This window comes from Lissotriton helveticus, chromosome 2_1, assembly GCF_964261635.1.
Source record: "Lissotriton helveticus chromosome 2_1, aLisHel1.1, whole genome shotgun sequence".
Taxonomy (NCBI): Eukaryota; Metazoa; Chordata; class Amphibia; order Caudata; family Salamandridae; genus Lissotriton; species Lissotriton helveticus.
Window position 1 is genome coordinate 354,924,594 of NC_136059.1, and position 25,447 is coordinate 354,950,040.

At 47.7% G+C, this 25,447-nt stretch overlaps 1 protein-coding gene across 14 annotated transcripts in view; it reads left to right on the forward strand.

Moving 5' to 3' along the window:
* NIPBL (NIPBL cohesin loading factor) overlaps positions 1–25,447 on the forward strand; it is a 1,942,504-nt gene that overhangs the window by 128,976 nt on the left and 1,788,081 nt on the right. For 8 of the 14 annotated variants that reach the window (XM_078674965.1, XM_078674957.1, XM_078674966.1 and 5 more), the window contains exons 2-3: positions 94–235; positions 24,972–25,137. In XM_078674965.1, coding sequence (XP_078531091.1) covers positions 172–235; positions 24,972–25,137 — 230 coding nt within the window. In that variant the 5' untranslated portion in view covers positions 94–171. Of the gene's footprint in view, positions 1–93; positions 236–24,971; positions 25,153–25,447 lie in introns of all 14 variants that reach the window. The other 6 variants (XM_078674955.1, XM_078674963.1, XM_078674964.1 and 3 more) reach the window with 1 other exon arrangement.

Below are 25,447 nucleotides of genomic sequence, written 5' to 3' on the forward strand. Positions count from 1 at the left end.
CATTGGATAAACAGTAATAAACGAATATGAACGAACTATAGTAAATTAATACAAGATTGTAAGTCAATGGAATACTCTTTTTTGTTGTTGTAGGGTTTTAGAGATGGAAATTAATGAAAGCTGGCACCTGCATTAACATATCTGCACAGATTGCTATCTTAGTTCTTCAGGATGAATGGGGATATGCCTCATGTTCCCATAACTACACTAGCAGGGATTGCAAGTCTGACCGATCGTAAGTGCATTATTATCTTTTTGTTCTTAATATTTGTCTTCTATTCAATGTGTTACCAAAAATACTGGGAAAGTAATATGCTGTAAAACTAATTTTATATTTTTTGGTTAATATTTTGTATTTGTCATTCGTGGCAAACAAAAATTTCTTTTTAGGCGAAGTGCTGACTCTATTAACATAAAAATGGGGGTGACCGTACATCAATATTGGATTTGCTTCTACCAGCCTACTCTCCCTCCTACTCAACTGGTTAGGAAATAAATGTCGTAGACCGAACTGAAGACTTTTGATAAAAGAATGCTGGCATTTTAAATATTTTCTTTGTAGTACCTCTGCCCATCTCATATGAATGAGCCCTGCTGCCCACACAAAAACGTCCATGTACAATATCTTCCTCCTAATCTCAGCCCTTTTTTTTTTGCTGTCATCTTTCTAGGGGGATGCAGTTATTTTTCTTTTGCTCACTCCTTCCTGAAAGGAGTGTTAAAATGTTCCCGTTCAGTTTTACCTTCCTCTGCACGGATATTAATGGTGGCATCAAACAATGCATGGAAACGGTTGTTTGCGTGTACCCCTCCTAAGGCATTCCTTTCGGCACTTTAAGTTTCTCTGAATGATCTGGTTTCAAAGAGATCCTGGTCTTTCTTGCTATTCAGAATTTGTTGAGGCCGGGTAAGATGACATATACACTGGACATGGCCATTGGTCCTTCATTGTCAGTAGGCACTGCTCAAAGAGCTACCTAAGCAGTCCTTGGCCATTTACTTTCTGTCTGGTAGACTGTTATATTTGTGACTAACTATTGGAGAAAAAACACAAAATTAAAAGACATTTAAAAAAATATATGTATTCTATTACATTTTGAAAGTACCACGAGGGCAGAAGCCCAACAAAATCCACACATGGATACATAAAGGACTCGCTAAGTGTGCTGATATCAAAGGGTACAATTTGTATATATAACACAAAATAACAATAACAGTACACTGGAATCTGCACACATACTTTCCAACCCCACCTATATTGGTGGACAAAAAACAATTCACCCGCACACCCAAATAGGACTTTAGGCACTTTTAAACCATATTCTTATTGGTGTTTATTGCAGACAGAAACTGCTACCTCAGAACATACGCAAAATTATTTGAGCTCTTGGAGTAGAGCATGCTGATAAAACCAAATTCCCAATGAAGGTCAAATTCGTTCATGCATAGCTGAACCAGGTATCCCCTTATCAATCAGTACGGGTGTTACCTGCGACTAACAAAGCTGCGCAGAGCATCAGAAAAAGCTTGATCGTGTCCATCACCCACATTATGTACTCTGTAAATGTCTTGCTCGCAACCTACCTGACACTGCACCAGAAGTTTCTTTGCAAGTCCATTCTTTATTTGCAGACAAACTATACAACCTTGAGAATGTGTAGGGTGGAGAGTTCTTCTCATCCCCTAGTAACCCTGCACCACCCCACCCCACCCCAACTTTCCATCCACTCAACAATGCATTTCAACTGGAGGTACTCCATGATTTCGTGACATTTAACATCAAGACCATAACGCTCTGATGGGTCAGTGGGGCGCAGCCAAAGTATACATAGTTGAGCTTGGCAACTGCCTCATTATACCGTTCTGGAGAGAGATTGATAGCAGGTGGCCACTGATCTTAGTATTGGGCTTCTCCCCATCGAGTCCCCAATACTTATGGTCCTTGTTCTTCTTCCCTTCCCTATTATAGATTTTGGTGTAGCGCATACTGTAAAAAGCATGTTACATGAGTATTGTGTGACTGGTAGACTCTGCAGGATGAATAGTACCCTATGGAGGTCACAGTAAGTACGTGATCGGAATGATCGATCTCTCTAGGTGGTCTTCACCCTATGACAACCTACATGCACATGAGGACCCTGCCCTGAATTTATGTTAAGAACTTGGGTGTAGGAAATAAACTGTCAGGCCATGCTCTACAGACATTGCCGTCTTTGACAGTTGTAGTTGAGCTAGGTCATTGTTCATCAGGGGAGTCCTCTGCGATAAATCGCTTTCAGCAAATATATATTTACTCACCAAAGGTAGCCACCCAGAATAACAAGGCAGACCCAATGAAGATGAATGCAGTGTCTGCTAAACAAGCCACCCTACAGTCAGTAGAATTAAGGCAAAGTGTAAAGACTAATATCTAGAATTTTTTTATGACATTAAGGTGGCGTAAAGAAATGGATTGTATCCCCTTGGGAGTTAATGAGGATAATTGAGGATAAATATCCCTTGTCTACAGTAACATTCGACTGTTATTAGAGCAAACACACATGCTTGGGGGGGGGGGGGTCCTAGGGAGAGTTTGTCCTAGGTAATTGCAAACGGCCTGCAAGTAGATCTATTCTTTTGATTTGGTTCTGAAGAAATGTATCCCTTTACCCAAAATTTGGTAGCCAAGATGCTATAAAGGCATGAGCAGGCGTCATCTCATCCATCAGTGTGGTTGGAGAGAGCCTATAAATCTGTCTGCATACTGCTTTTGCCTTGAATCTAATCTCTGTAGAATTCTCCAGCTGGGCAAACACTGATGGTTGAGGAAAGTTGAGCCGAGTGATACCTTCCACTAAGGAAAACAATGTTTATATGATGTCCAATTCAGTGATTATCACTGTGGCCAGGTATGGAAAGACTAACTTGGGCAATCTGAGTAAAAATATGGTTGCCTCAGGCTACCATGTATATTTATTCCTCATTCACTGCTACCCAGTTACATTCTGATATAAATAGTACTTTTAGTGCACTCATCACTTGAAGGTCTCTGACTTTAAAGGAAGTACACCTGAACAAAGAGAAAATTAGGAAGAGAAACGAGAGATCTTGAGTGTCTTCCTAAAAAGCAAGCGGGAGGAAAGTGACTTTTTAACTAGACAGGCAATTCATTCCACCACCTAGGTGCAAGAACAGAAAACTACATCCAGGAGAGGCTTTACTGAAATGGGCATAACTGATAGTAAGACTGGGAACACAGTTGACATAGTGGAATGTGTTCATCCAGTGTGTCCTTCAGAAATTTAGATGATGGTGCTTAAGAACATTTGTGGACTAAGCAGATGACTTTTGAGATACTCTTGTCTAACTGGGAGCCAGTGAAGTTTATGCATAGTTATTTTTGGATGTTCGGAAATTTGTTAAAGAGATTGTTAGCAAAACCTATGTACAGGTAGTTAAATTAATCAGACCTGGAGACCATGACTGCGACTGCAGGAGATTTCTAGCTGCTTTCAAACAACAATTGAAGAAAAGAATGACGTTTCCTTAATTAAAAGGTGCAGGTCTAAATATCTGCTGAAAATTAAGTGTTCATCATATGTTTGCAGTTTGGTTTGACACCATGACTATTTACGTGTGGTTATTAGGACAGAAAAGGCCTAGAAAGCAAGGCCATTGAGTTGGAGACAGGGGTAGCAAGATCAATTCTGTAGGCCTCTATTTTTTCCATATTAATATAAGCCAGCTACTCTACATCCATGGTTTTATTTAGCAGAGCCAATCAGTAAGTTTATCCTACTCTGAGTTGGAAAGACAACAAACTAAGTTGTCATCCTGGTAAGTAAGTTGTATCCAAAGCTTTTGATTAGTTTGGATAAGGGCAAGGGGTAAATATTAAAGGAGAAAAAAACAGCTCCGACCATTTGGGTAACTCCAGCAATTGGAGAGAAGGACAGAAAGTTGCCTCTCATAACCCATTGGAATATATTTGAAAGAAAGAAGGAAAGCCAAGCAGAAGCAACTTTGCCTTCAGTGCCACATTCACATAGAGATTAGCAAATTGGGCTACCTGCTATTAACATCCAACAATTTGAATAACCTTGTGTTGCTGCCACCGGCAGCCATTCCGAGGTCATCAAAGACCGCTAGTAAAGCAGACACGATTTGAATGAAACCCAACTTGTCCATAGTATAAAATCATAACGTTTTCCAGATATTTGTACACTTGACATGTCACAGTTTCATTGATCTCAGCTGGATCTGACAGAAGGTTAACAGAATTATAAACGGGGTTCCTTCAGGATCGAAGTGCAGTTTCTTGAGTAAATTGTTCACTTTGCTTAGTTCCTTCTCAGAAAGAAAATTAAAACTGATTCTAAGTATATCTTTATAGAAAATTGTCAGAGGGGTAGGATTTGTGGTGGTGGGGTGGGGGGGGGGCAGAACTTAACGGTCCCTAAGAGTTGATGGATATCACTTTCGAGTTGGCAGTGGGAAAACCCCTGTATTCTGAAAGATCAGAGATATTGATACTGTGAAATGTGGCATGTGTTGAATTACATTGAAAAGATTATTGAATATGGAGTATTCTACGAAATTAGAAAGTTTTATTGCAAACTCTTGGTTTTTGATTGAAGCATTTAAAAGCTGTGCTAGTTTTTTTTTTCCAGTACATAAAATGGTACTTTATACTGTGGAAGCTTAATTATATAAAAGTTATTTTCAGGAAAATATAAGGCATGCAGGTTCTGCTCTGCTTGTCCATCTTTGAGTTTTAGTTTAAGATCAATGTTGAACCGTGGAGACTTTTTATATTTGATATTGCTCTGTATAAGGGCAAACATGTCCACCCCACCTTATCTGAAATGTATTAAACATAATCAGAGTAATTTGATGTTGGCCTGATTAGTCACATGGGTTGTAAAAGTTGATTATTTTGGGCTTGTCTCCGGTTTGGTTTGAAAACTGAGACCTGTGTAAATGATGATCTGCGGAGCTGCTTGACTTAGGTACGTGAATAAGAAAGCACACACTCTGAAGACTTTGAAGTTTAAATGTAATACATGGTGACAGTTGCTACTGTATAGTTATGGTTCAGGCACACTTTCTATAGAAAAGTTATTTTTTGATTTGCCTATAACTTTTAACCCCATGGATGGCTTTGCATCGAATTTAGCAATCGCTCGGCATAGTAGGCTGAAGCACGACATACTCCTTTTCCCTACACATTTTGGCAGTGGGGGAAGAGTGTAAAGTATGATTTGAAAAACTGTTCTTCCATTTTACCTGCTATTGGAAATTTAGCTTGATCCTGCATCCCAAACTGCTGGACGGATTTACACAAAATAGGCATTAAAGTAGAAATTGACTCACGCTGTGCTTTTATTGGTTTGGTGCAAATCTGTTCAGCAGCTTTAGAGATAAAGCGTGCTCAAATTTTTCTAAATGCTTATAAGGGGTTACCAATTTTGAATATCTACGGAAATCCAGAAGCTAAAAACAAACCAAAGTAATCTGACGTGAGGAGGGAACCGTTTTGCAGGAGAAAAATTGGGAAAAAAATGATTCAAGTTAATGATTAGAAACTGTAATTTTATTTGCTGCATTCATTTCTGGGTGCAGGGCGTGGCCTTTGTGTCTTTCAGTAAAAAATTAAAAAGCCATTATTGGTCAGTGGGCACTTCCCTAAATGACAAAGTAAGGGGGGCCCTCATGGGACAGGAAAAACTTTCCTGTTAAAGAATTGTCCGATCCTTTCAGGGAGCACTTCACACTTCAGATGTAAGGAGAGGAGTCCTGTACTACATGAGAGAACCCCCCCCTCGCCCAAAAAAAGGGGTAAATCGGGAGATAATCCATTGGATCCTTCGACAAGGACTCCGACGGTGTAAACTCTTAAAATCAAAGACGTTGAAAGATGGTAACTAAAAAGACGACTCGTCATCGAAACGAGAGAGGTCGAAACAGACTCCGACGGCCTTGTCGACACCGAGTACGAAGAGAAAGGCTGAGGGTCCAGACACCGAAATACACGTGTCGGAGATCAAGAAAAAGAAAGGCTAGAGGCTGAAATTGTGAATATATTGCAATGCAAAAAAGAATTGGGCGACAGCTTGAAGCAATTAAAGATAGCATTGAAACCATTAACTGAGGTGTAAAATCGGTTGAAGAATTGCAGACGCCGACAACTCCTGAACCACACGAAGAAGAGGAGCAACTCTTCGAGGATGAAGGAGACGATGAGGCACTAACTTATTTGGGCTCAGCGATCTGAGGCTCAAACCTACAATGGCAGGATCTCAATGCGAATCACCAGCAGAAGCGGTAGACACACATCCTTTGAGGCCTTTACCACCAGATGGCATTGGGATGTACAACCAAGTCATAAAAAGGGCAGATGACACATATGGAGTACAACTGGAAGAAGAGGCACAGTCATGTTTTCTACTAGAGACTTAACTGGGGAGAGGTGTGGCGCCGCGGCCAGGGCGACTGACGCTGGAATCTGGGGACCACGGTTCGATCCCCGGCTCCGGCGGCAGGTTAGCCCAGCACCATGTGACTCTGGGCAATAGCTCGCTTAATCTTACAGACGGCCCCCAGCGCCTAGAGACCCTTACGGGTGATTGTGCGCTTTACAAATGTGGACTTTACTTTACTTTAACTGCCTGCACAATCAAGGAGACCGTTTCTACCCATGCTACCAAGTGTATTGGATCAAAGGAAGGAGGCATTTAAAGAGCCTGCCACTTGCAAAGCAGTTACACCAAGAGGTGAGAAAAAAATACAAGTGTTCCTCAAAGGACCCATTGTACATCAAGGGGTTGATGCCAGCTGACTCCATCATTACGTCTACAGCCTGGAAACGGTCCAATGTACCAACTAATATTGGACCACCGCCAGACAAGGCGAGCAAGAGAATGGACCTTTTGGGGAGAAAGATTGAAAGGAGTGCATTAATTCAGTGGCGCATTGCAAATTCAAATGCATTGATAAACAGACATGCATATTTGCATTGGGAAGAGGTAGGAGAACTACTAAAGCACTTGCCTGAACAGTTCCAAAGAAGGGCAAACCACTTAGTGGAAGAGGGAAAGATCATGGCAAACATGTTTCAAATCAGCGCTAGATGCTGCAGACACATCTAGCAGACAGATGATGATCGACATTACCAAAAGAAGACATACATGGCTGAGAATATCCGGTTTCAAGCCAGAGGTGCAGAATAACATCCTAAACTCACCGTTGAATGAGGAACAGCTGTTTGGTAGCGTCGTAGATGAGAAGCTGAACCAACTGAAAAAAGACCATGAAACCTCGGTCCATGGGTGCACTACAATTTAGGGGCATGTGTAGAGGCACACCCTCAAGGAGACCAGCAGGCAGAGGTAACCATCAACCCACAGCCTCACACCAAACAAACCAGCAAACTTACCAAGGGGTAAGCCTGGGCCAACAAGGGCAGCAACAAAATTAGCAGTTCCAACAGGGACGACGATCCTTTCGAGGAAGCCCTCTGGTAAGAGGGCAAACACAGCGAGGAGGACCGCAGACCACAGCAAAATGACGGCATTCAAAGAGTGGGCCGCTTAACAAAAACAGCTATGAGTGGACACCCAAACACTTGACAGAAAAAAATTCATTCTTTAATCAGTTCCTCCAACATACTACGCCAGTAGGAAGCAGGTTAAAATACTTCCTCCACAAATGGAGATATATCGCGTCAGACAAATGGATGGTTTGTAGTCCTCAAAACACATTACCAATTCAAAGTGCTAGCATTCGACCTAAAATCCACACCAGGAGTGTTCACAAAATGCCTAGCGGCAGTAGCCGCTCATCTAAGAAGGCAGGAGATTCATGTATACCATACCTAGTCGACTGGTTGATAAGAGCAAGCTCATACAGTCTCTGCAAACAGCATGTACATCGAGTTATAAGTTCAACTCGGATTTTCAATACACTGGGACAAGTTGTCGCCAAAACAGACGGTGTTCTTAGGAACACACATCAACACAATAGTAGGGAAGGTGTTCCCACGTGAGAAAAGAACATTGGCACTGCTGCAACAGACATATTTGTACCGCCAGGTGCAAACTCTGACAGTGAGTACAGTGGGGTAAATTCTAGGCATGATGGCTTCATGCATTCATTTAGTTCCCAACATTCGCTTGCACATGAGACCGTTCCAGGAATGGCTTCAAGAACAATGGTCACAAGCTACAGGGAGTTCGAAGGATCAAGTGACTGTCAAGCAAACAGTTCATCTGGAGATGGCATGGTGAACCAAAACAAACATAGCACAGGGAAGACTTTTCACACAACCAACTCCAAAAGTGACCATAACAACAGATGCTTCCCAAATAGGATGGGGAGCACATATAAACAGCATCAAGGTAATAGGGAGCAATGCTAAAAAAAAACAGCAATTTCCTGGAGCTCAAAACAGTGTTCCTAGCCTTCAAAGACTTTCAGAAGGAGCTTTACAGAAATAAGGTGTTAATGCAAACAGACAACACAACCACCATGATTTACATAAATAAGCAAGGAGGAACACAGTGTTTAGCACTCAACGCTAGCTCAAACTATGGAAATGGGCCATCCCAAGGAATATCGACATAATATCAGTACATTTGCCAGGGAAGGACAATGTAGAGGCAGACAGACTGAGCAGGCAAACGTCCGCATCCCATGAATGGAAAATGAATCAATCAGAACTACGCAAAATATTAAGGAAATGGGGGACTCCGCAAATAGACTGATTTGCAACTCACCACAATGCAAAATGCCAACACTTCGCATCCAGACAACTTTGCAAGCAGTCCCTAGGGAATGCGCAATGGATAGACTTTTGCTTTGCCCCTGATACCACTTCTCCACAAAGTGATCAACAAATGCAAGAACAGCCACATGACCATGATTCTCATTGCACCACATTGGGCCAGACAAACATGGTTCTCAGAGATGATGGACACGGAACAGTGCACAGGTTTCTAAAAAGAAAGGACCTATTAACAAGGCTAAACGGAAGGGTACGTCACCCAGAACCCGAGAGCCTAAGCCTAGCTGTATGGCTTCTGATGACTTGGAATTTGCTCACCTCAAACTGTCAGAAAGCACAATGGCAGTACTAAAAGAACCAAGAAAACCTACAACACGAAAATGTTACACAGCAAAATGGAAGAGATACTCTCAATGGTGCCTGAAAGAACTTCTTAAAGATCACAAGGGAGAAGACACTTCTAAAATACCTGAGCATTCACAACGAAGTAATCTAAGCTATACCTCAGTAAAGGTACACTTTGCAGTAATTGTAGCCTATACTAGAGGAGAAACCGGGAAACGTTTTTTTCACGTCTCAAGTAGTCAAAAGGTTCCTGGAAGGAGCAAAAAAGGTAGCACGTCTAAAAAGGGTGCCAGCACCCATATGGAACTTAAATATAGTACTGGCTCAGCTGATGAAGGCACTGCACAAAGCAACACCACAAATGCTCACGCTATAGACAACATTTGTAGTTGCAATTCTATCTCTACGTCGAGTTAGTGAATTACAAGCACTAACACTACAGATACCCTACTTCCAAATACATAATGACAGGGTTGTCATGAGAACAGATCCACACTTAGTTCCACATAAACCAAACTATACAGATACCAAGTTTTTTCCAGAATCCAAAAATACATGCTGAAAAAGCTTTGCACACTCTTGACGCTAAAAGAGCAGTCATGTATTACATTTAAAGGACAAAAGAATATAGAAAGACAAAGCAATTCTTTATATCTTTCTCTAACAGCTTCCTAGGACGACCTGTTACCAAGAACACCATTGCAAGATGGATAGCGCAGGCCATACGTTTATGCCACAAACAAGCAGGACAGACATTACAAGGAGCATAAGGGGCTCACTCAACAAGGAAGAAAGGAGCAGCAGTCGCATTTCTAGCAAATACTCCAATTCAAGACATTTGCTTGGCTGCAACATTGTCTTCAGTGCACACATTCGCGAAACATTGTGTATTCATTCAGATGAATAAAGATATAAGTAGGACAAAGGGTCGTGCAACATATATTTACAAATCCGCGCTAATCTTCCCCCCAATCACAAGACTAGCATACTGTACAAAATCTATGCACAGTACGTGAATCCAGAAATGATCCACGCTGCAAAATCTTATCGTTTATTACCTGTTGGTATAATTTTATAGCTTGAAGAATTTTCTGGATTCACTAGTGAACCCACCCTCCTCCACCGGAAAGATGAGACCAGAGGTGGGAGAAAAAAAAAAGAATCCGAAGATGGCGACCAAAGGTGGGAGCTTCCGGAGGAAGCACGTTAACGTCACAGTAGGACACCAAATGGTGGCATGTCGACACCCACCACCACCAAAAAACTCCCCACAAAAAAAGAGAAGAAATACAACAATTCCGGATCCAACCACTAGATGGCGAAATAATGCACAGCATGTGAATCCGGAAAATGCTTCAAGCTGCAAAACTACACCGACCGGTAAGAAATTATACGTTCCGAGTGAGGAAGCACTTTTCACTGAGTATTTTGGATCAGACATTATTTACTAGTATGTTTCTGCAGTTCACTTTACAAAATCAACCAATACCACGAACTAGCTGAGTAGCTAGTCTGTGCATTCCGAAAGTCGAAATAGTGTTTCCTGGCCCACAACTAGTGTGATTGAATAATACACACACTATTATCAAATAAGTTCACAGCCTTAAATTAGTCTTTCGAGAAGATATAAGCCATTGGTCTCGCACACCATGGCTAAATTGCTCTGTTTGTTTGGAAATGGTAAACATATATTTAGGTGTGAGTTTAGCAAGGGGGGGGGGGGGGAGTAGTAAAATGTTAATCTGCGCTTTATAGATTTGAGGTGCATTGGACCTTGTGTTAAAAAACAACTTTTTTTTTTTACATTTTATTTATCAGTTTCAAAAGAATAAAAGGAAATAAACAATACAATCAAATATATCATTGATGCAATGACACAATAATCAAGACCAAGTGAAGAGGAAGAGCAGCGCACATCATACAATGAAAGCATAATAATACGGATAGTGGTCCTGTACCAATACTCTCACATATCACATGTTTCCAGAAACAATGCCCCCCAAGGGGACCTTACATAGCAAAAAAAAATAAAAGCTGAATCCACATATATTGTCACGTCCAGCACAAACCATCTGGGCATTATCCAATCCCGGCAGGCACATCAATTGTGGTAGTAGCAAGGGTATTAGTATGGGCACAATCATTACATTCGAATGTGTAGGTCTACCCTCTGGAACAATGGAGCTCATCGCCCAAGATTGTTGTTCCTCAGTAATCTTAGCAATATATGCACGATATGGGCCCCAAATGTCAGCCGGACAGGATGCAATTGGGATCTGTGTAGAATATTCCACGCAATTAATATTGCAAAAAGCCATGCTTCTAAGCCAAGATCGTGCACTTGGAGCACGTCTAGAGCACCAAAGCAACGCAACTTCGCGTTTCGCTAATAAAAATACGAGGGCAGCCAGTTTGCGAACAGGGTGCGGAAAGTTAGCGACATAGCCCAGTAGGGCAATCTCTGGGGTGGGAATTAATACAATGCCCAGTATATCGCCAAAAATGCGATGCACCTGGACCCAAAAGTCATGCAAAAGAGGGCAGGTCCAGGAAAGGTGGGAAAAATCAGCCTGTGGAGCTCTACACTTCGGGCAGCAGTGCGGTCTGCAAGGGTCAATCTTATGGGAAAGGGCAGGCGTGTGATACAATCGTCTCAAAAACTTAAAGTGAATGAGTTTGTGTCTGCTGTTGATGGACACATCCCTTGTGGCTCTGCAGCACAACACCCATTGATCATCTGTCATTGGGTAACCCAGATCCACCTCCCACGCAGCGCGGACTTTAGAGTCCAAAGATGGAAGCAGGGCCAAACACATTTTGTACAGCTTAGAGACAACGTGTGACCCCGTCCGGCTCTGTATGATAAAGGTGAGAGGTGCAGTGTCATCGGGAGGACTCGGAAATGTGGGGAACTCGGCACGTAACAAGGATCGGAGTCTAGTCAAAATGAAAGAGTCCTTAAAGGTACGGTCGGCAAAAACGGTGATCTTCAGATATGAAAAAGACATGTCCCTCCGGAAACAGGTCGCCTATTGTGTGGAGTTGGTATTTGGACAATGTGCGTTGGACCACGGGTTCACCGGTTATAGGGAGCCAATTTGCATTGGGCAAAGGAAGGGCGGGGGAATATAATCTGTCAATTTGAAGCAGTCTGCGTAGCTTTTCCCAAGCCCAGCATGTGGCCGAGACTGTCTGGTTATCCTGCGGATCACGAGGAATCCCCCTAGGGAGAATGGAGTTAAGCGGTGCAGGTGACACCAGGTCGGCCTCCGGTTTCAAATATAAAATCCTGGCCTCAGGGTGGAACCAGGAATAAGCATAGGAACACTGTGCGACCAAAAAATAAAGAAAAAAATCTGGTACCCCGAAGCCACCCCTTTCATAGGGAAGCGTCAAAACACGCCAGGACACTCGTGGAGTCTTGTCACCCCAAACTAAACGCAACAATAAGGAGCGAAGTTGCGAAAAGAAAACCTGGGTAAGTGGTATTGGGATATTATTAAAAAGATATAAAAAGCGAGGTAATACAATCATTTTTAGGTCTCGCCTGTCGATGCGCATGCGCATCGAGCAAGGCGAGAGTATTGGGACTTATCTACTCTTTATCCACACTGCAAGGAATCGTGGCGATTCCTTGCAGTGCCCGTGACTTTTAAGCTCAATGCGCATGCGCATTGAGCTTAAAAGCGCGTGCTCGTCCGTCTTTGTTTACCCGCTCCGCCCCCTCCCCGCCGTCTCGCATTTCCCCTGCCGCATCAAAGGCTTTCACGGCCGGCCGGCCATGCTTTCAGTTTCACGACCGGCCGGCCGTGTCAATTGCATTCCAAAGCCCGCTCTCCCTGCTCCGCCCCCTGCTCCGGCCGAGACGTGTCAACAACGTAAGTACGGAGAGGCATTTTTTTACTCTATGCTTTAAAAACGCAATTCGTTATTTACTAAGACACCTTTCCCTTGCTAAAATGCCCCTTAATTGTGTGTCTGATGTTAGCTGCGTGCCCAATACACCTACCGTAACATTCAAGCACAACTAAACTTAAAGCCACCATATGAGCCACCGCATAAAATGTGCCCCCTCCCCACCAATAAAGGACTTAGGTGAACAATTTCTCGTGCCCCGTTTCTTTCACTTTGCGGTGTGCAAAAATAACATGAAAGGGTTTAGCGATTTCTTTACAATCCAATTTGATTTTTTGTTGTTGTCCAATTAAACAGCTGCCAGATCTAATCGAAGGCGCTATGTAACTTACGGGTCCGTCACTCAGAGCGCCACGTCGGACCAGCCCCACACACATTTCCCTAGCTTTAGTGACACTTGGGCACCCACCACCTGGCATGTATTTATCTCCGCTCGCTCACAATGGCGTATTATAAATTTTTAAAGTGGGGTTTGTTTTATAAGTCATAACTCCCCTCCCCCATGCTTGTCTCCCCTCCCCCTGTCTGGAAAAGTGTCTCTTGCCTTTGGCAGCAAGCGGATGTTTTTGTATGTGCTGGCAAATTGGCACATCCCATTTCCCCCTCCCATCCCCCAAGCCCCCTCCTCTTCTCTGTGATGGATGCAGCTAATTGCACTCAGCTCCTTCTCAGCAGAGGCTGCGAGCATCTCCCCTCCCCCTCTCCGTGCATTTTTTGTGAATGGGCCTCATTATCTATGCAGGTTCCCCTCGCTCCATTCAAGCCTCTCTCCCTCCTCTGCTCTTTTCTACAGACCCCGTGGGGAGGAGGAAGTGCTCTCTTCATGACCACAAACTTTAACGCCCTCGCAATCTCCTACTTTGGCACCATTGGTGCACCGATTTTATATAATTGTCTGTGCGCGTATATGCCTTTGTTTTTAAAATAAATTAAACACTGCTCTTAGTCCCAAATCAGACACTCTATCACTGACGCTTTGGGAGCTTACGGGATTATTGCCCCAGCTACCATGTCAGGGAGGGAACGAGAGAAGCACCGGGAAGCCAGCAGCTAGCCCCCTCCTCTTCTCTGTGATGGATGCAGCTAATTGCACTCAGCTCCTTCTCAGCAGAGGCTGCGAGCATCTCCCCTCCCCCTCTCCGTGCATTTTTTGTGAATGGGCCTCATTATCTATGCAGGTTCCCCTCGCTCCATTCAAGCCTCTCTCCCTCCTCTGCTCTTTTCTACAGACCCCGTGGGGAGGAGGAAGTGCTCTCTTCATGACCACAAACTTTAACGCCCTCGCAATCTCCTACTTTGGCACCATTGGTGCACCGATTTTATATAATTGTCTGTGCGCGTATATGCCTTTGTTTTTAAAATAAATTAAACACTGCTCTTAGTCCCAAATCAGACACTCTATCACTGACGCTTTGGGAGCTTACGGGATTATTGCCCCAGCTACCATGTCAGGGAGGGAACGAGAGAAGCACCGGGAAGCCAGCAGCTAGCCCCCTCCTCTTCTCTGTGATTGATGCAGCTAATTGCACTCAGCTCCTTCTCAGCAGAGGCTGCGAGCATCTCCCCTCCCCCTCTCCGTGCATTTTTTGTGAATGGGCCTCATTATCTATGCAGGTTCCCCTCGCTCCATTCAAGCCTCTCTCCCTCCTCTGCTCTTTTCTACAGACCCCGTGGGGAGGAGGAAGTGCTCTCTTCATGACCACAAACTTTAACGCCCTCGCAATCTCCTACTTTGGCACCATTGGTGCACCGATTTTATATAATTGTCTGTGCGCGTATATGCCTTTGTTTTTAAAATAAATTAAACACTGCTCTTAGTCCCAAATCAGACACTCTATCACTGACGCTTTGGGAGCTTACGGGATTATTGCCCCAGCTACCATGTCAGGGAGGGAACGAGAGAAGCACCGGAAGCCAGCAGCTCCCAGTGCAGGATATGGGCTGCCACGGTATACAAAAAGAGAATGATAGTAGGAGACTTACGAGTCTCCTAACTATCATTCTCTTTTTGTATACCGTGGCAGCCCATGCTACCCCCCAAATACCGATTTGAACCCTCACTCACTCACCCTCACTCACTCACCTTCACTCACGTCACCCTCACTCACCCTCACTCACTCACCCTCACTCACCCTCACTCACCCTCACTCACCCTCACTCACCCTCACCCTCACTCACCCTCACCCTCACCCTCACTCACCCTCACCCTCACTCACCCTCAACCCTCACTCACCCTCACTCACCCTCAAACCCCTCACTCAGCCTCACTCCCTCACCCTCACCCACCCTCACACTCACTCACCCTCAACCCCTCACCCTCCTCCACCCTCACCCCTCACCCTCAACCCTCACCCACCCTCAACCCCTCACCCTCACCCCTCACCCTCAACCCCTCCCCTCAACCCCTCACCCTCACCCCTCACCCTCAACCCCTCACCCTCAACCCCTCACCCTCACCCCCTCACCCTCACTCACCCTCACCCTCAACCCCTCACCCTCACCCCTCACCCTCAACCCCTCACCCTCACTCACCCTCAACCCCTCACCCTCACTCACTCACCCTCACTCACTCACCCTCACTCACCCCTCACTCACCCTCACCCTCACCACTCACCCCTCACTCAGCCTCACTCACCCTCACTCACCCTTACTCACCCTCACTCACCCTCACTCACCCCCTCACCCTCAACCCCTCACTCACCCTCACTCTCACTCATCCTCACTCACCCTCAACCCCCCACCCTCACCCTCACTCACCCTCAACCACCCACCCTAACTCACCCTCACCCTCACTCACCCTCAACCCCTCACTCACCCTCAACCCCTCAACATCAACCCCTCACCCCCACCACCCTCACTCACCCTCACTCACCCTCACTCACCCTCACTCACCCTCACTCACCCTCACTCACCCTCACTCACCCACACACCCTCACTCACCCTCACTCACCCTCACTCACCCTCACTCACTCTCACCCACTCTCACCCTCACTCACCCTCACCCTCACTCACCCTCACCCACTCTCACCCTCACTCACCCTCACTCACCCTCACTCTCACTCACCCTCACTCACCCTCACTCACCCTCACTCACCCTCAACCCCTCACTCACCCTCACTCACCCTCAACCCCTCAACATCAACCCCTCACCCTCACTCACCCTCACCCTCACTCACCCTCACCCTCACTCACCCCTCACCCTCACTCACCCACACCCTCACTCACCCTCACTCACCCTCACCCTCACCCTCACTCACCCTCACTCACCCTCACCCTCACTCACCCTCACCCACACTCACACCTCACCCACTCTCTCACACCTCACTCACCCTCACTCTCACTCACCCTCACCCCTCACCCTCACTCACCCTCAACCCCTCACCCTCAACCCCTCACCCTCAACCCCTCACCCACCCTCACCCCTCACCCTCAACCCTCACCCTCACCCCTCACCCTCAACCCCTCACCCTCAACCCCCTCACCCACCCTCACCCTCAACCCCTCACCCTCAACCCTCACCCTCACTCACCCTCAACCCCTCACCCTCACCTCACTCCACCCTCACCCTCACTCACCCTCATCCTCACCCACACTCACCCTCACTCACCCTCACCCTCACCCTCACCCTCACTCACCCTCTCTCACCTCACCCTCACTCACCCTCACCCTCACCCCACTCACCCTCACCCACTCTCACCCTCACTCACCCTCACTCTCACTCACCCTCACCCCTCACCCTCACTCACCCTCACACTCACTCACCCTCACCCCTCACCCTCACTCACCCTCAACCCTCACCCTCAACCCCTCACCCACCCTCAACCCCTCACCCTCAACCCCTCACCCTCAACCCCTCACCCTCACTCACCCTCACCCTCAACCCCTCACCCTCAACCCCTCACCCTCACTCACCCTCAACCCCTCACCCTCACTCTCACTCACCCTCACTCTCACTCACCCTCACTCTCACTCACCCTCACTCACCCTCACTCACCCTCACTCACCCTCACTCACCCTCACTCACCCTCACTCACTCACCCTCACTCACCCTCACTCACCCTCAATCACCCTCACTCACCCTCACTCACCCTCACTCACCCTCACTCACCCTCACTCACCCTCACTCACCCTCACTCACCCTCACTCACCCCCTCACCCTCAACCCCTCACTCACCCTCACTCTCACTCATCCTCACTCTCACTCATCCTCACTCACCCTCAACCCCCCACCCTCACCCTCACTCACCCTCAACCCCTCACCCTAACTCACCCTCACCCTCACTCACCCTCAACCCCTCACTCACCCTCAACCCCTCAACATCAACCCCTCACCCTCACTCACCCTCACTCACCCTCACCCTCACTCACCCTCACTCACCCTCACTCACCCTCACTCACCCTCACCCTCACTCACCCTCACCCTCACTCACCCTCACTCACCCTCACCCTCACTCACCCTCACTCACCCTCACCCTCACTCACCCTCACCCTCACTCACCCTCACCCTCACTCACCCTCACTCTCACTCACCCTCACTCACTCTCACTCACCCTCACTCACCCTCACTCACCCTCACTCACCCTCACTCACCCTCACTCACCCTCACTCACCCTCACTCACCCTCACCCTCAACCCCTCACTCACCCTCAACCCCTCAACATCATCCCCTCACCCTCACTCACCCTCAACCCCCCACCCTCACCCTCACTCACCCTCAACCCCTCACCCTAACTCACCCTCACCCTCACTCACCCTCAACCCCTCACTCACCCTCAACCCCTCAACATCAACCCCTCACTCACCCTCACTCACCCACCCTCACTCACCCTCACTCACCCTCACTCACCCTCACCCTCACTCACCCTCACTCACCCTCACCCTCACCCTCACTCACCCTCACTCACCCTCACCCTCACCCTCACTCACCCTCACTCACCCTCACCCACCCTCACTCACCCTCACCCTCACTCACCCTCACTCACCCTCACTCACCCTCACTCACCCTCACTCACCCTCACTCACCCTCACTCACCCTCACCCTCAACCCCTCACTCACCCTCAACCCCTCAACATCATCCCCTCACCCTCACTCACCCTCAACCCCCCACCCTCACCCTCACTCACCCTCAACCCTCACCCTAACTCACCCTCACCCTCACTCACCCTCAACCCCTCACTCACCCTCAACCCCTCAACATCAACCCCTCACTCACCCTCACTCACCCTCACTCACCCTCACTCACCCTCACTCACCCTCACTCACCCTCACTCACCCTCACTCACCCTCACTCACCCTCACTCACCCTCACTCACCCTCACTCACCCTCACTCACCCTCACTCACCCTCACTCACCCTCACCCACCCTCACTCACCCTCACTCACCCTCACTCACCCTCACTCACCCTCACTCACCCTCACTCACCCTCACCCACTCTCACCCTCACCCACTCTCACCCTCACCCACTCTCACCCTCACCCACTCTCACCCTCACCCTCACTCACCCTCACCCACTCTCACCCTCACTCTCCCTCACCCTCACTCACCCTCACTCTCACTCACCCTCAACCCCTCACTCAACCTCACCCTCACTCACCCTCACCCTCACCCTCACTCACCCTCACTCACCCTCACCCTCACTCACCCTCACCCACCCTCACCCTCACTCACCCTCACTCACCCTCACTCACCCTCACTCACCCTCACTCTCACTCACCCTCACTCACCCTCACTCACCCTCACTCTCACTCACCCTCAACCCCTCACTCTCACTCACCCTCACTCACCCTCACTCTCACTCACCCTCAACCCCTCACTCTCACTCACCCTCACTCACCCTCACTCTCACTCACCCTCAACCCCTCACTCACCCTCACCCTCAACCCCTCACTCAACCTCACCCTCACTCACCCTCACCCTCACCCTCACTCACCCTCACTCACCCTCACTCACCCTCACCCTCACCCTCACTCACCCTCACTCACCCTCACCCTCACTCACCCTCACCCTCACCCTCACCCTCACCCACCCTCACTCACCCTCACCCACCCTCACTCACCCTCACTCACCCTCACCCTCACTCACCCTCACCCTCACTCACCCTCACCCACTCTCACCCTCACCCTCACTCACCCTCACCCTCACTCACCCTCACCCACCCTCACCCACTCTCACCCTCACTCACCCTCACCCTCACCCTCACTCACCCTCACTCACCCTCACTCTCACTCACCCTCAACCCCTCACTCAACCTCACCCACCCTCACCCTCACTCACCCTCAACCCCTCACCCTCACACAGTGCAATAGGTCTCGGAGCATTTGAGTTAGAGCTTTTAGAAATGTTTATGGCTTTTTTTTTAAATTCTTTAGCATTGGCTACAGGAAACAAAAATGCTAAAGATTTACAAAAAAACCCATAAACAATTCTAAAAGCACTAACTCTAATGCTGCGAGACCTATTGCATTTCCAATGCTTGTTATTATAGCAATCCGGCCGGCCATGGACAAAGGGAGGCGAATCCATCTTTCAAGATGATCTTCCAAGAAGTCAAGGGCGCGGCCGTAGTTCAGCCTAATTATGGAAACCGTGTTGAGGTGAATATGTACCCCCAAATATCGTACCGAATCAGTATTCCATTCCAGAGGGAAGGCACAGTTCCATTGTAAGGTGGAGGGGGTGAGTGGAAAAATTACTGACTTGTGCCAGTTAATGCAGAGGCCCGAAAACTCCCCTAAACGGTAAATTTCCAACACTAAGGGCTCTAGATTAATTTGAGGCATATGTACATACAAGATTGTGTCATCAGCGTTTAAGGAAAGAAGAAGAGGCCCGGTGTTAAACTGGAGGCCCCGATGTAGGTGTTGCTCCTGAAAATGGCGAACCAAAGGGTCCATCGCCAGGATGAACAACAAAGGAGAAAGGGGACAACCCTGTCGCGTGCCACGTGACAATGAGAACCTCTCCGAGATGGTCCCATTTAAACTTAGCCGGGCCGTGGGCGCGGTGTATAACAAAGCAACTGTGGATACAAATACTTCCGGCATGCCCATACGAAAAGAGCCACTAACGTGTCAAATGCCTTCTCAGCGTCCAAAAACACAGCGGCGGCCAGGGTAGAGGGATCAATCCTATGTAGAACCGAGAATAATGTCCTCAAATTTAAAGAGGTAGACTGATGTGGGACAGACCCCGATTGTGCCGGCGAAATAATGGATTCCATCAAAAGCGAAAGTCGGATGGCCAGAACTTTAGCCAATATCTTATAGTCTGAATTCAATAAAGAAAGGGGGTTGTATGAGCCGCAAAAGGATGGGTCTCGGCCAGGTTTAGGGAAAAGAACAATAACCGCCTCGCGGAGAGTCGGCGGCAATATGCCAGACTCCTGTGCCTCAGCTTACACCTCGACCAAACTTGGAACCAGCTCGTCTTTGTACGCCTTATAAAAATCAGCCGAGAAGCCACCAAGGCCAGGCGCCGAGGAGCCTTTCAATGTATCAATGGCTTTGATAATGCTGTCCTGAGTGATGGGAGTGGCAAGAAATTTCTGCATGTGTTTCTCGAGATGGACCATGGCGATCTCATTCAAATCAGTACCGAGGTCCCTCTAGTCCCCTGACAACGTGGATGTGTAGAGAGTTTTGTAATAGGACAAAAAGGCGTCCCAAACGTCAGGGGTGGAATGGTATCTTGTGCCCAGTGAGTCAATGACTTCCGGAATATATGATGCCTGGTGAGGAGGACGAAGCAGTTGCGCCAATAATCTGCCAGGTTTATCGCCTTCCCCATACTGTCGTGCCGTGTATTTTTTGCACAAAAATCGCAGTTCCCGCTCTGCAGCCTCTCTAAACTCTATCAGTAATTCCAAGCGTTTGGCTTCACCAGCCTTAGTCGGGTTAGTCACCAGATCTCTGTCTATTGCAGAGATGTCTCTCTCTGGGACAAAGTGGAGCGGATATCTCGCAAGGTACCCACATGTTTGGCATTGCACACCCCACGAATAGTGGCCTTGAATCCCTCCCACAGTGTAGCCCAGGACTCCACAGATCCGATGTTAAGATCAAAGTAGTCATCAATGGCACTTCGGATCTCCTCCGTAAAAACAGGGTCCGCCAATGCTCTACCGGGGAAACGCCACTGTTTCTCATAACCCTCCAATCTGGGAATCTGCAGCGTTAACACAATAGGGGAGTGATCCGACAATGTTCGTGGAAGGGTGAGAAGGCCCTCTGCCCAGCCAGCGATCCCAGGGGAGAGGAGCTAATAATCATTCTAGTTCTAGTGTTGTGGTACCCAGAATGGTGCGTGTAATCAGGGGAGTGCGGGTGAAGACGGGCCTCTATGTCAATGAGGGAGAAATAGGAACAGATGTCAGATAGCACTGGGCGGGAGCGTGCCTTGATATCAGGGGAGGGAGAGGTGCTGTCTCTGGTGGGGTTCATTAGAAAATTGAAATCTCCCCCAACAACCAGCAAATCAATATCTGAGGTAAGCAATTTCACCTGCAAGTCCTGAAAAAAGGAGGGAGAGTCAGTGTTGGGACCATAAACTCCTAAAAACGTAATCTTGTAACCCATAAGCACACCGGTGACAAGCACATATCTACCCTCACTGTCCGTGGCACTACTGGTCAGCACAAAAGGCACCCGCCTGTGTATAAGTATGGCAACGTCTCTGGCATACCTACTAAAATTAGAGAAAACTCGATGGGCACCCCAACTCTTAGCAACGGAGGCTGAGTCAGCATGTGACAAGTGTGTCTCTTGAAGGAAAAGTACTTCTGTAGTAGGGGATCTCTGTGTATAGTCATAATCTAGTGAATAGTCCCGCCCATGTGCGTGGACCCCGGCAATCAAAAATAATCTCTTAAGTTGTCAGAAAATTGCAGAACTGCAAAGACACTTAAGAGAAAATTTAAAGACAAATAATGCAGCCTATATCCACAGGCTACACTGTCCAGTACTTCAACTAGAAAATTCCACCAAAAATCCACAAACAGCAAAGCCTGTCCAGATTTCCCTTGCTTTAACAGCAAACACCCTCAGAAATGATAGAGAGGAAGGCATGGACAGACAAGCCCCATAGGCTGCCATTATGTGGCTTAAATAGGATACTGTGCCTTTAAGAGAACTTTCCAGAACTTCTCCCAGTATCCCAGAATGCATAGCAGGTCCCTCTCACTTTCAGTTCTTTTTTCCGGCTCCTGCTTACAGGACCCTGTGCATTGAGCTCTCCCTTTTTCAAGTGTTTATTGGACTTTTTTTTTACACTTTTTGGATTTAAAAGTGTTCTCATTTGATTCTTGGTGTTTCCTTTTCACTTCTGTGTGTTTGTTCAGGCTTTTAGGGATCTAAAATGCCTGCTTTATTCGACAAGTGCCCAGCATGTGGAAGGAAGAAGGCCAAGACTGACTCACACAACGTCTGCATTCTTTGCCTCCCTGATGATCATGTCCCTGAAGATTGTGACATCTGCCAGACCTTTTCTACAAGGACCCTGAGGGAAAGGCAGAAGATTAGGCTCCAAGGCCTGGAAGAGCGGCGACTGCAGGCTGCAGGTGGGTCTGGGCAGGCTGGGAAGGCTCCCTCTGCCCCTGCTGAGGCCTCTGGGGGGCTCCCCAGAGGCAGGAAGACCAGCAAAAGGTCCCGGTCTCGGTCGACGTAGATAGCATCGGGGGAATCAAAGATGCGATAGCTGCCGGCCACGTCAACCCTCAGCCTCGCTGGATACATCATGCCGTATTTAAGGCCCAGGTTGCGTAGGGTTGCCTTGACTCCAGAGAATTTGCATCTCGCCTCCTGAACCATCAGTGTGAAATCAGGTAAGAAGGACAGAGTACTGCCTTGCCACTGAATCTCTCCTTTCTCCCACGCCGCGCGCAGGGCGGTGTCCGTCGCGGAAATTCATGATCCTGGCAATGATCGGGCGCGGTGGCTGTCCGGGGCGATGCCCGAGCGACTTGTGAGCGCGTTTTACCACAAAACCATTTGTGAAAGTGTCTCTGCCAAACAGCTCAATGAGTAGATGTTCAACGAAAGTGTCAAAACGCCCCGTCGCTGTTGTCTCCGCCACGCCAATTATACGGATGTTGTTTCGTCGGCTAAGTGCCTCCAAATCTTCTTTTTTAATGGCCACCTCCTTTAGTATCTTCTCTACGCGTTCGAGCCGCTTGAGCGATTTCGTGGTGTTGTCTTCAACATCCGATATTCTGGATTCCGCCATGTCCAGGCGACGATCGTGGGCCTGGACCTTACTTCCCATATCGGTGAGTTTCTGCTCAAGGCTATCAAAGCGACCATCAAGTGCCTTGAAGCCAGCCCTCATTTCGCCCAACATGGCGGTGACCAGTGAGGTAGCATCTCCGCTTTCAACAGAGCCGGAAGCCCCAGCAGACGAGCCAGGGGGAGCCTCAGCCACGAGGAGGGGGGTCCTGTCAAAGCTAAGCTTTCGTTGGTTGGGATCTCTCTTCCCCATGGTCGCTCTGAGGCCAGACACGAGATAACGGGGTAAAATTGTGCAGTCCAGAATGATGAGGCAGACCAATATGAGGTATCAAACACCAGGAGCCCGAGGCAGACGCGGGGGCATGAGCAGAAGCACCAGATCAGTCTGCAGCAAGTGTAAGGTGCTCAGCAATCCGGCAGCACATCAAAAAAGGGGGGCCCCGGCTCTTGCTCTAAAGCTGTGCCAGCCCCAGGAATTACAAGTCAGGGGAAGCAGCACTCCAGCCCCCGGGCACTCCCAGCAGGGATCCCCCTAGCCACGGCAGCAACCAACGCTCGCCGAAATGATGTCACCAGTCAGTGGGCCCAGGTTCAATATAGTCCTCACTGCGCTTCTATCCCCCTCAACAGGGTGGGGGGGGGGGGGGGGGTGGGGGGGCGTGAATCCACCACGCGGGGGTCCAGGCGGGGCCGCCACTGAACAACCGGGGTCGCCACCTGGGACTCCCGATACCGAAGCCAGAAATCCCCACCGACACAAACCACCCAGCCCCACCCCGCAGTCCGGGCACGCCGGCAGGCCCGCAAATCGAGGCCCCGGCTCCAGGACATGCCAAGGCCCGAGAGCCGCGGCACTGCCCCAGAAGATCGGCACCCCCACAGCGCAGTCCCAGGCACCCCAGGCAGCGGAGAGGAAGGCCAGCGGTCCGTGGGCACAGGGGGAGCAAGCCCGGCAGGGGCACCCCAAGCAGCACTTACCCAGCGATCGGGCGAAGATAGGGAGGATATCACCGCGGCCAGGGAGGCCGACACTCCCCTCTGCCTCGTCTTCCACAAACGTCGTCCCCGGAGCTTCAAAAAGCACCAAAGTGTGCGGAATCGCTTCCTCTGCCGGATTGAATAGTGATGTGGGCAGGATGGTGACTAATCACATAGTGTTTGGCAGTGTTGGGAGCCCGGTCGGCGGAGCTTTACATGGAGGCAGCTATTTCGGTCGCCTTCGTGGCCACGCCTCCTAAAAAATAAAAAAAAAATAAAACAAACTTTTGTGATGTGTTAATTTTATCTTGCAGAAGACATGTACAATAACTGTAAATGTTAGTCTTGTCTGATTGCCTTTGCTTTTACACTGCTTGGTGGTTTTTTGATAAGGCGTTTATTTTGACTGAACTAATAGTTTTTCCTGTGCTAGGATGTTGTCATTCCATACATCATTACAGTAATATTTCTGTTTTACCCTGAGATGTATTTTCTCAGAAAATAGTTATGACCATGTATTCATTTGGTCTGGCTGTGCTTCCATACTTCTTTACCCTGTTTGATTTCATTAACTACTTTCTTCAGTGTTTTAAAATAATGAACCAGTTGAGCAGTTCCGAAGTGAAAAACTAACATTACATGGCGGTAGAACTCTTTTTCAAATCCAGAGTTTGATGCCATTGCCTAATGCAACAGTAGACCTATTGTGTTTAATGTGTAGGTTAAACATTTTAACTTTTTTCTTAATAGTTTTAAACCAGTTGCCTCTTCCATCACCTTTACCTGCTACAACTACAAAGAGTCTTCTATTCAATGGACGCATAGCAGAAGAAGTGAGCTGTCTCTTGGCATGTAGAGATGAAAATCTGGTCTCGCAGGTTGTGCACAGTCTCAATCAGATCTCCACCGACTGCATGTATGTACTTCCCTTGTACGTAATCTTTAAAATAAATTTAGTGAATCTGAGTTTTTTGTTGTTGTAATTTGTACGATCAACTACAGTAGTGGAAATGATCATTGCCTTTAAGTTCTGTACAGATTTCACTTCTTGCGTAACATTATCAAGTACACTTTATTTTACTTCATACTTTAGTTAGCTGTTTTTGATAACCGCAATCCTTTGTTTTTTTAATCTGGGATAACATACCCTCCGTCGTACATTATAAACTTATTGCAAGTCAGTAAAGAGCTACCTGACTACATATAGGAATGAGACCAAAGGCCGA